General features: G+C 38.5%; 1 protein-coding gene across 1 annotated transcript in view; it reads left to right on the top strand.

Annotated features, from left to right (window-relative positions):
- Positions 1-12,364, top strand: part of LOC115013881 (protein unc-13 homolog B-like) — a 72,654-nt gene that overhangs the window by 41,888 nt on the left and 18,402 nt on the right. Inside the window, exons 4-9 of the mRNA XM_029440434.1 lie at positions 945-1,062; positions 2,723-2,846; positions 6,090-6,163; positions 7,059-7,116; positions 7,651-7,686; positions 8,412-8,625. Coding sequence (XP_029296294.1) covers positions 945-1,062; positions 2,723-2,846; positions 6,090-6,163; positions 7,059-7,116; positions 7,651-7,686; positions 8,412-8,625 — 624 coding nt within the window. The remainder of the gene's footprint in view (positions 1-944; positions 1,063-2,722; positions 2,847-6,089; positions 6,164-7,058; positions 7,117-7,650; positions 7,687-8,411; positions 8,626-12,364) is intronic.

The following is a 12,364-nucleotide window of genomic DNA, read 5'->3' as shown; positions in this document are numbered from 1 at the left end:
TTGTTATACACTAAAATAAATGATCAAACACACCACATAATCAAAAAAGCCTTTAAAACTCTTTTCTTTATACGGCAGCTCAAGAAATTCAGAGTGAAAAAACACCACCTGCTCTGTTTCTACCCCGAAGTCATTACAAGTATTCTCACATCATCCCTCACAGTGTGGAACAATTTTACATCCGACTAATATAGCATGTACGGCCCTTATATAGCACTTTATATAACATAGTCTCCGTGATTGAAGGCTTCTGAAGTGAAGCTGAATGTGGGCGGCTCCAGCCTTTGCAGTCTTGGCAGTGACGACATCGCCTAACTCCGGGCCAAAAATGAGCAAAGAGGTGGATCATTGGTGGAGCTGAGGCGAGCCCGGGGACGGAGCAGAGCAGACAGCTGGCGGATAGTGACCTATGACGGCACCCACCTGTCACTCAAAGCGGCCACGCCCTTAGTTATGCATCATTTTGAGCCTTAATATAATTTAAACAGGTGAGATGTATGAACATTCAACCCCCGTACAGGTGTCATGAATGGGAAAATTAGCTAAAGAGACCAAGGCTTTTTTACCAGGCTGTAAACACGCTTATTTCTGCTGTAATACGTAAACACGCTTGAACACCAGAACACCACTTGAACTTTGGTTTGCTGTCGTGGAGAAACACTGCAAATGAAAAGTAGGATGATAATCCACAACGTTCATACTTCCATAAATGTGTTTTTATATTCTCTGCTGTTGATTCAGCTTCAAGTCAGAAATTATGTTTTACAGATTTGGTTTGATACAGAAGTATCAAGTATTGATACAGAAATACAGAAGAAGTGGGTAAAAGCGGTAAAACTCGGACACCCTAACTTCATATTGGGTCTTCTTGAAATTTTTATGCCAGGTTTGAACTTGTACTTCCTATGTAATCCAGTTAACGTGAGTTTTTTCTGTGTCTACAGTGAGATCAATCATCTGGAGTCAGGTCTGGTGGTGGAGCTGTGGAATAAAGGTTTGATCTGGGACACTATGATCGGCACAGCACTGATACTGCTGCACACTATTCGACAGTCTGACGAGGTACAAACACACGCTCTGCATTTCATCCATACACACATAAAACACAAAGGACTTAAAGTTAATGTTGAATTGTTATGTACAGAAGTTCATTCACTTTCAACCACACACACCTCACAGTCTTCATCAGCAAACCATCATAAAAGATAGGTTCACACTTTTACCTGCGACCAGCAGCTTCATAGCTCGCTTCGTGTCGTGTCTGTAGAAATGTGCCCACCCTTTGGAGGCCACAGTTTTCACCCTAGGAGGCTGAAATTTGGCACAGAGGTGAAGTGTTTGTGAGGTGTGTGTGAAGAGGTAGCAGCTATTGCGAATTTGTACTCATTTTATGACTTAAAACAATAGTCACATGCCAATATGAATATTGAAGCGGCTGTTGAGTCCTGAATGTGTTTCCAACGGAAGACATGGGGGAAGTTTATTTATAGTGTATAACAAACATAAGGCATATAAATCACATGCTTCATCTTCCAATCCAAAGTTACAGCCTTTTTATAAATAAATTCCCTCTTTGCGTCTCTGAAGACAGAGCTTCCGTGCTGAGCTGACACCTCACATTAGCTTCGGACAAACTTTGGAATTTATTTTTCTGCAGAACGAGGTCTGTGGACATTTACACATTAGAGAGGATCTCTTAATGTCCAGCAGGAGGAATCATTACAGCAACCCGTAGCAGTAACGCTTTACAATAACCATCATGAATAAATGGTAAATCAATAGTTAATGTTAACAAATAATGAAATTATATAATAGATAATATTTTACATACTTACAAATACAATGACATACAAATGAGTTGTAAACATTATGAACTCGTTTGTAATACATCTATAAACATTATGGACTAGATATTTATCGTCTCTTTTCACACAATGCTATGATACAATATATAAATAATAAACAAATATTTCATATTACACATAAATTATACCTTTACTAAAATTGAGTGAACATTATTTTTTAATATTATAATTTTTTGTTTATAGTAAAAATAAATAACAACTAAATCAATTAAACATTTAGTAATGATGGTTATTATAAATGGTTACCCCTTGAATCACTTTTTCATGGTATTTAAAGCTCATCTACTGATGGTACATGATGTGAATGCTTTTTCCCACTTGCTCCACATCTGCAGCTGCATTATAACAAATAATATTTTGGAGCTTGCCTCGCAATTAATGTACCTTAGCAGCAGCAAGTGGAGAGGCGAAGAAGAGATGTGGCATCGTCTTCCACCATCCTTATTGAAACAGCATCTTTACCTTTTCTTAAAAAACACTCATACATGTTGGCAACTCATTTTATCAAACTGCGGGCAGGCGTGTCTCGCCTCTGGACCTCAATACTTTTTCTGAGTGTTTAAAGTGAGTCAGCGGCGCTTGTGTAGTCATTAATAATGCAGCCCCCAATGTTTTACTTTCCCCCTCAGTCTGAGGAACAGTAAACTATCAGCCCTGTTCTAACCCGGTCTGAACTGCCCGTGTCGTTCCTCGCTTCTTCAGCTTTTCATCTTTGCTCAAGTTATTGAATGACGTTCCTCCTTAGCCCTCCCATGCCCTCAGTTACCATGTTGACGCTTTGATTTTCAATGAATAAATGTTTCTCTCCTCCTTTCTTTCTCTTTACTCTCTTTTCTCTCTGCGTCTCGCTTTTTCAGGAGGGACCAGGAAATTGGACGTCGCTTGACTCTGAGGTGTTAATGAGGGAGGATGAGATCTGTGGTACCTCCAACCCAACTCCACACCAAGTGCTGCTGGACACCCGATTCGAGCTGCCCTTTGGTATGAACTGTATATATATTTATACACAGTCTGTGGTTTCACAAAACAAACTGGTGGTTCACAAAGTAAAACTAAATGTGAAGTACTGTTATGTCTATGATCGCAAGATAAGAGCTAAAAAAGGAATAAACAAATGTTAATATTTATCAGAATATAGTGCTGTAGTCTAATGTTCTAACAATATTAGGTAGCAATCTCTAACATTTTGTATAGTAAACCTTATACTTGTAAACTGATAATTAATCATTTATACTCACTTACCACTTTGTACATGAACAAAATGACAAGCTCTGATAGAGTACTGCAATTCAGCATTTTAACTGACAAAAGAATAGTAATATGAGCGCTATATATATATAACAGAGAAGCCACAAATTTAACCAAGGGCTTGTAAAATATTTATTAAACACAGAAACATTTTGGTGCATTGAGCTAATAAAATATTAGTCTTACGACCTGTAAGATGACTTAACATGAAAACACAACAAATTCACAGAATATACTAAAACTAAACTGAAAAAGGAATTTACAGATAGACCGGCTCCAACAAAGCTCAATGTGTTTTGCATAATACTTGTTTCTCTTTGGCTTGTTAGTTGTTTTATTTCTCGAGTGTTACTGACTGAATAGCAACAATTTTTTTAGACTATTGTGTTTCCTCAGCAAACTATTAATCTCAGGGATCTGTCGGAAGTGTCTGCTCTTGAGCGACCTATCAGCACTCAAGATGGTCTGTGGTTCATGCTGCTGTCTGCTCGTCTTCACACAAAAGCCTGAAGATGGAGATAAGATAGCAGGTTCCCTGTTTTAGCAAACTTCAACAAATCCTTTCAAAGTGTAAAAAGAATTGACATCCAACATAGATACTAATACAGAGTGGGGTCTTTTTGGTCATCACTTGTCACATTGAGTGATACAGTACTAAAATACACAAACACAAGTAGCAATATATAACGTTTTTGTTTTAAGTTATCATTATGAAGTAAATGTTGATTGCACAGCGTAATGTCTGTGTGGAAACTTTATCTGGGAAAATATCCCTGTGTAACTTTTATATCTGCCAACGGGTAGACAAAGAAGAATAATAGGACACAATCTTTTATTATAAAAGGTTTTTACGTTAGTCTCTGTGTTGTCTGAGGCCCACTGTTTGCAGACCTGGTTTGCTTTGAGTGTTCTGTGTGTTCAGATGCGTTGTGTGTTGCCTTTATGTTGTCATTTTGTTGTAGCCTTTTATCACTGAGTCCATTTTTATTTCAATGCTCATTTGTAGATGGAAAGGTTTTCTCATCCATTTCCTGCAGACACTCTTTGTTTCTCCTGCACAGTTACAACTGCCTCCACACCTGGACTGTTCCTTTTAGAGCCAGCAGTGAGGTTGTCACTTTTCGCTTTAGTCGACGTCCCATCAGCAACTGTGCTGATGGTGTCCAGTGCTGTATTGCGATATTCTTAAGAGTGCAGTTTAAGGGTTGCCATTATTACACACTGACATTTTTAATAGTCTGTAGAGATCATTCTGTTCGCCCATTAGACTTGTGCGATTAGACATTGTGCGATGGGCCTCTAATACACCTCCGTTGCAGTAATCCATATCTTCCTCGGGCGGTATTTAAGGTGCACAGCTGTGTCCAATTCAAAAACCCCAATTTTCTTATTTATTCTCATGCTTACAGTCAATTTCCCTTCCTGGGATTCAGTAGAATTTATCACCTTGATGTATTGCTCATGCTCCACGTTAACTGTCCCAATGAACATGTCGTTTTCACTCTCACTCTGCTCAATTGCATTCTCTTTCTTTCCCTGCTGAGATATATATATATATATATATATATATATATATATATATATATATATATATATATATATATATATATATATATATATATATATATATATATATATATATATATATATATATATATATATATATATATATATATATATATATATATATATATATATATATATATATATCTATATATATATATATATATATATATATATATATATATATATATATCTTTGCATAGTGAATTTGCATGAAGTACATGTCTGGCCAATTGCAGGACATTGTATGCAACTTGTCTCTTTTTCTTCCAGATCTACTAGGTTTGCTTTAACTTTGTTGTCTTTTGGCTTGGCTGTTCTCGTGCTGTTCACTTCCACTTCTTCTGTCGGTATTTTGACTTTGCTGGATGGAATTAAAGTTGGACATTAGATCAGAGATCTTTTCTTAACGGTCTGCCTCTCACTTGGTCATCAGTTGTGCCACATTCTATTCTGTCACGTACCAGGTAATCAAGCAGCTGTCCAAATTCACAATCTTTGGCTTTATTTTTTAAGTCTGTGACGTATCATCATCAATGGGTTTCGACAGTTTCTGCGTTTGCATGACTACATGAAACACTACATATCCTGGAAAAATGGAAGAATTACAAATATTCCACTTAGAATATGCTTGAATATAGTAAAACCATACATTTAATGCACTTTTGGCTACTTGTACTAAAATAGTACACTCTAAGTATACCTTAAGTATGTGACTGTCCACTGTTAATAACTTTTAAAATACTCACAAATGAACATTAAAAGGTTAGATTTAAAACAAAATTCTTGAACTAAGACTTGTTCTTAGTTCTTGTTCTTTGGAAATATATATGTATTTACTGTAAATGTAAATAGCAATCATAAGTCTTTACACTTACTAACTAATGTTTTACTTGGAAAAATGGCGGAGACTATAGCCAGGCTTTTGCATCTTCCCTATTCTCCGCCTTTTCTCTTCTTTTGCCCCAACTTCTTGTCTTTCTCTGGCTCTGGGGAGGACCTGTGACGCCTCTGAGGTGGTTGTTGATTCTATTTCTGAACCCCAAAAGGGAAACCTCCTCATCAGCTATTAAACACACATGAATATAACATGGGACAACATCAAGCAATGTGGATGGGATGAGACAAGGTGGGACTGAGGGAAGGGTGGAGCTACAGTGCCTGTGGTCGTGCACTTTGCCTCACATTCTGCGTTTTGTGCCCTCCTTCTTCCTCCATTATTTACTTTCTCTCTTTATCACCCCCTCCTCAAACCTACCATCCCTCCCTCCACCTATCCTTCCAACAAATGTGCCTGTATTTAATCTATTTCCCCTCTGTCACCATCTCTCGCGCTCTCCTCCACATACTCCACTCTACTCATTTGTCTCACTTTCAATCCATCTATTTCTTCTGTCCAATCTGCCTTTCCAGATATCCCAGAGGACGAGGCTCAGTACTGGACCAGTAAACTGGAGCGGATCAACACGATGCGAATACACGACGAGGTAGGTTTATAAAAAGTATATATATATATATATATATATATATATATATATATATATATATATATATATATATATATATATATATATATATATATATATATATATATATATATATATATAAGCCTTAGAGATGTGAAATCGCAGTTAATTCAGGAGTCTTTAAGGAGATCTTAATACTGAGAAAACAGTGGGAAATCCCAACTAAAACGGACTTCCTTTTTCTTCAACAAGAACATAGGTAGTTGTGGAAGAAGTCTTAGAATGGTACCTTTATTGTTCCTTGAAACTAATTTTTACAAGCTGTATAGGATAATAGCAATCTAGGTTTTGTGTAAAACATAATATGAATCATACAATGTTTAATAAGGTGCTTTACTAGATCATGCTTTTACTGTATCCTGTATCCATCAATACTGCACTAAGCCATGAGAGAGTAGGAGCAGAAGTAGAAGTTAATCTGCACTGACAAGTTACTGTAACAGATCACTCTCTGTAACTGCTGGGGAACAAATAACGGCAAATATATTCAACAATTTTCAATCCCCTTTTAGAGCTGAGATGCAGAAGAAGTTCAGTATGCGTGTAGTGGAATGTGAATCTTCTATAGTGTAAAACTGATGACAGGACATGTTTGCAGGTTTAATGAGAGTAGGACATGTTTGGTCTTGGACACATATTCTGATTCTTCTTGTTTATTTAGTTATACTAAATATTATGCCACAATGTGCATCCGTCTCAGTGATGTTGCAGTTTGTGTTGGTTCTCTGCTGCCATCTAATGGAAAGGGATAGTTACTACATCACACATTATCCATCAATACTCTACTGACTTGTGCCTTTTTAGTATTAAATCATTAACATTTTCTCGTCTCCTTCTTTCTTTCCTCTTGTGACAGTATCCACTGCAGGAAGAGGTCCAGAGAAGACGAATGGCATCTGTGCCCTCTCAGTGCTGTGAGTATAAAAGTAACATTCATGTTCACACTGTGTTTTGTGGGTCCTTTGTTCACTAATGTGTCATTCCACAATGATGACTTTAGTGTGGACAATTAAAGACTTATTTTACTAAATGTATCTTATTTTCATAGTTTTATTGTCTATTAGGCACTGTTGCAACTGTTACTTGTCATATATTTAAAATGTATTATTCTATTGTGTATATATATGTTTGGATTTTCTAATCTACTGCTTTTTATTGTTATGTTGTTGACCATTTTGAGCAATCTCTGGCACAATAATTTCCTTCGGCATTAATAAAGCTCTATCTTATCTTAACTCATCACTTTTCTTCACTTTTTTCTTATTTAGCTCATACTGCTAAAACCATTCATCACTTCAATCAGGCTTTACCGATTGGGGTGTTTTCAGTCCCATTACATGTTACATACTTATTTTGCCCTCACCAGTTACAGTTACTTGCTTGATTCTTCAGTAATGAAGTGAACTTTGCTTCCTGACTTCTTTGAAAACTTGCCTTCATGCCTCCAGGCAGTTGGAGTTATTTCGGATGGAATGACCAGCAGAGTACGTATAGTGGATGTTTTTATTCCCTGTGACTTGTCATTCACTCCACTTCTGCATGGTACAGGACTCCTCTTGCCTATCCTTTTAAATGAAAAACACTGAATGTTTGGTCTGCATCCTTCGTTTGTGGTCAATGTATTTGAAATTTCACATTCATGTGCCCTGCTGTTCAAAATACAAAGTAACGTGTGTGCCAATTTCGTTCACATATTTTATGTAGCATTTGGATTACATTGTTGTATTGTAATGTATTTTTCCAATGTGTTCATGTCATTGTCATCTTAGTGTTCATGGTTTTTGTATTACATGCCTGCTACCACAAGAGGGAGCTTTTTATTCAAAATGTATTTTTTATTTGGACTTCCTTACATCATAGCACTGGCCAAGCAGCCGCACTCTCAGATTACTGTGTGACGATGGTCCAGATCTTTTGTATGAATCACGCTTTTTATTTCTGGACCTTTTTCATTTGTAAAGTTACACTACAACACTTTAGCTTTACTGTGCCTACAATGGCATGTATGTAGTACACCAAGCATGTTTCACAGTAATTATGAGCAGTTAGCAGACTTATGTCTACCAGAGGGCTATTCTATCACATTAAATAAAGAAATGAATGATTAAGAGCACAGTATTATCTAAAAATATACTGGACTTAGAGAAAATGTATTGTAGAAATTATCTCATTTGTGTTTTACTCAACGGTTTGTGTTGTCTTTGCCCAGCTTTGGATGACCATGACAGTGCAGTGGATGACCGCGACAGTGACTACCGCAGTGAAACTGGCAACAGACCTCCACGGTTCCACAATACCTCCCAGACAAACTCATCAGTGCACCAGTACCCAATAGGACGCAGGGTCCAGCATCACACCCTGTCCAGGGAGTCCGATTCTATACAAAGCTATGAGCTAGACTATAGAGAAATGAGGGGGCCCAGGTAAACACACACCAACATGACTCCATGCATGTGTCCTCATTGCTTTGAGAAAACAAGTTACCAAGAGTAGTATAATCTATTGATACATATAAGAAGAGCAGAAGTAACACAGCCTTAGATAGTTTTGTTAAATTGTTAAATTATTTTAGTGTACATCATGTAAACAATGAAATTGAAAGCGTTGCCATGGGAAAGCATAATAATTTCTGGCAAAATCAGAAAGAAACCGATAACAGCAACTAGCTAGCCTACCAACATATGAATCTTTCATGTGCATAAAGGCCCTGTCACACCGTTTGACAGAAACGTATGCCGGCGCATACGAAATATCGGCAATAGGTTGATATGAATTAAGGGTAAGTTGTGATCGTTTGAAGGACGCAGACGATACGCCGAACACACCAGACATACGGCCCTGTCACACAGTTCCGTATGGCAAAAACGTATGCCGGCGTATATGAATATTAGCTCAAAATGTGTCAGAGTCCAAATACGTCTAACTTTTCCACAGCTGACGTATACATAACGAATACATAACAAATTATTATATGCATGTCAAACATTGATAGCGTATCACTTACTTATACAAAACGTGTACCGTAATTTCCGGACTATAAGCCGCGACTTTTTCCCCATTTTTCGACCCTGCGGCTTATATAACGGTGCGGCTTATCTATGGATTTTTACAGCTAACGGCCACTAGGGGAATTCCTAAATCTATGGATTTTACAGGTTACAGTCCACCGGATGCCGGGAAAGAGCGCGCAAAAGTAGCGAGTGGTACGAGAGACAGACGGACATTACGAGAGCGAGACAGTTTGTGAGACACCCTCATTATGGAAAAAAAAACGTAGAAATGCAAATATATTTATTTCGAGGAGTCTTATTTTGTTAAATATGCTTTTATGTTGATACTCCTGAAACCGGCACTTTCTGGGGGACGGTTAGAAGGAAACGCGGAAGAGAGGGGTGCATGTCCAAAAACCCTGACTTATAGTCAGGTGCGGCTTATAGTCCAGTGCGGCTTATATATGTACAAATTAGTCAATTTAGCGTCTGCGGCTTATAGTCAGGTGCGGCTTATAGTCCGAAAATTACGGTATTTACAAAAGTGCCATTTGGTTCACGTCATGCTGATGCTGGAGAACGGCTAAAATGCTGAACGTTAGCTGTACTGTAGAAACACGTTTAATAAGTTACTCCATCGCCAGGCATAATCTTAACATAGGGTAGCAATAGGTTATCCACTCGTTATCAATAAATTGGCTGTAGGGTTCACCGTCAGCCGACGTAGCCTATATCTAACGTACCTCTAACATAGTCAAGTAGGTATTCACGTAGGTATTCACGTACTATATTTACGTAGGTAAGTATTCAAATACTTTATTTACGTAGGTAAATATTCACCTACGTATTCCGTATTCACGTATGTCTAACTTCACGTAACTTCTGCATATCTTATGAAGCACACGTTGGGTACGTCCGGTAATTTTGAACATGCTCAAAACATCAGCGTTCAACAACGCACCCCAGCGTAACACAGTGAGCTCTTAACGAATACTACTTATACCTTACCTTATATCAATGTAAACCAGCGTGTTGCCGATATTTTGTATACACCATATTTTTGTATATCTTATGCATTCGTTGGGCATTCGTCTGATACATTTTGTATTAGTAAGTGATGCGCTATCAATAGGTTAGACATGCATATCTGTATATGTTCACTTTTCCGATCCGATCCGATGAAAAGTTGGACGTATTTGGACTCTGACAACGTTTCTGCCATATGGATATGTGTGACAGTGCCTTAAGCAACAGCACAAAAATAGGATCCATGACATTTTGCACATTATCATCAACAACATACTTATTTCTTTACTTGCATTAACACTTTCTTTGCATGATCTTCTATTTTTGATTTATGTCTAATACTTAATTTCTCTTACTTTCCTTTCTTTCTTCTTTTTCTTTGCATCATGTTCCACTGCTTCCTGCATGGCACTTTTTTTTTCTTGAATCCAGGCTATCAAACAGTACGGGTGGAGTAAGAATAATCCCTGTTGACTCAGGTATGGGTGTGGAGGACTGGGAGAATAAATATAAAGTGCCTGACTCAGGTGTCTTGGATGATTACTTGGATGCTGAACAGAAAATATGGGAGGAAGAAGATAAAAGCATCATCTACCGCATCAGTGACAACCTTAGTGAGTCCAAAGGTAGCAGGTTCTATCAAACAGTAGAATGTGATGCACTATCCCCTGATGATACAGAGGAGGCAAATGACAGGCCACACAGTCAGAGGCATGGCTTTGGTAGCGGAGAAGTACGGTTAGTTTATAAGGAAGCCGGCAGCTTTGAGGATGAATTGTCCCCTCCTGAAATTGATATAATTCCCTCTGTCAAACAGCTGCGACAGCAAACAAACAGAGAAGGTCTACTTTACAAGACAAGACTGTGGGCCAAAACTGCCCTAGAGGACACACTTGAGAGCTATGCAGCTTTTTGTGAGGAGGAGGATGCCCGGGAAGAGGCTGCAAGGATCAGGGAGAGGGGTGAATATGGCTCAGTTGGTTCAGATGAGCTGCAGTATTCCTTTGGATCTGAGGAGGAACTAGATGACCTGACATTCACTGAGGGGGATGCTAGTTATGAATATGAAAGTTACTACTACCCTAGCATGTATGTGTCACTTTTTGGAGGACAAGGCTGTTCAAGCAAAGGGAGAACAGGTTGTGGACAAGATCCTATGTTGTCTCCTGTAGAGGAGCCAAGTGATGAATATGTAGATGCAATGGATGAACTTCATAGCTTAGTTCACTCGGTTTCTGAATACCTGGCTGTAAAAGAGGAGGAAATCAACAACTATGAATTAATCCCCAAACCAATTAGAAGAAAACTCCCAGCACTTCCAACCAATGAAGTTGTGAAACCTGAAGACAATAATAGCAATGAAGTCAAACCTGAAGTTAAGGAGGACAGTTCTGTTGAACAGGGCATAGCTGGAGTAAAGAATGCCATGAGTTCATTATTCAGTACAATCACACGATCAAAGTCTACCACTGAGGTAGAAGCCACTGGCATAACTCCATCCCCTCAAGCACCACAGTTAGACTCTGGTATTTCAAAACTGCTGTCTCTGATCCCTAAAGCTAGTGCTGCAGCCACAGAGGCCTCTGGTACAACGGCAACAGATCCACCTACCCCCCAAACTTCACCCCAACCGGAGTCTGGCATTTCAAAGCTGCTTTCGTTTATCCCCAAAAGTGGTGGTACTTCCCCCCCAGTAGCCATAGTTCCTCCTGCCTCTCAGGAGCCAACAACAGAAAAAAAGTTTTCCCTGCAGTCTCTTTTGCCATTTCAATCCTCTGAATCCTGTCGACAAGCTGACACTGGTCAGGCGTCAACAAATGTTGGCACAGAGGCACAAGTCAGTGCAACTAATCAATCCACATCTGGGTTTGAATCTATGTTAGGGAGGCTTAGTCCTTTGAGACTTTTTTCCAGTGCATCGCCATCAAGTGAGCCATCACCTCAGCCATCAGAGCAAAAAAGTGCATCTTCTACAAGCAATGAATCCCAACAAGGTTCTATGAAAGGATCCTTGAGTCAGAATAGAGAGGGCTCCCAAAAAGAGCGACAATTATCAGGTGAAATAGGACCAGGTTCAATAAGTGGATCAATAGATATTTTGCCAGATACAGGAAGTGGATCAATTGAGCTTTTGCAAGAAACAGGA

This window comes from Cottoperca gobio, chromosome 9 (genome assembly GCF_900634415.1).
Source record: "Cottoperca gobio chromosome 9, fCotGob3.1, whole genome shotgun sequence".
Lineage (NCBI taxonomy): Eukaryota > Metazoa > Chordata > Actinopteri > Perciformes > Bovichtidae > Cottoperca > Cottoperca gobio.
Note: the sequence above shows the minus strand (reverse complement) of the source record. Positions and strands in the feature narration are given on the sequence as shown.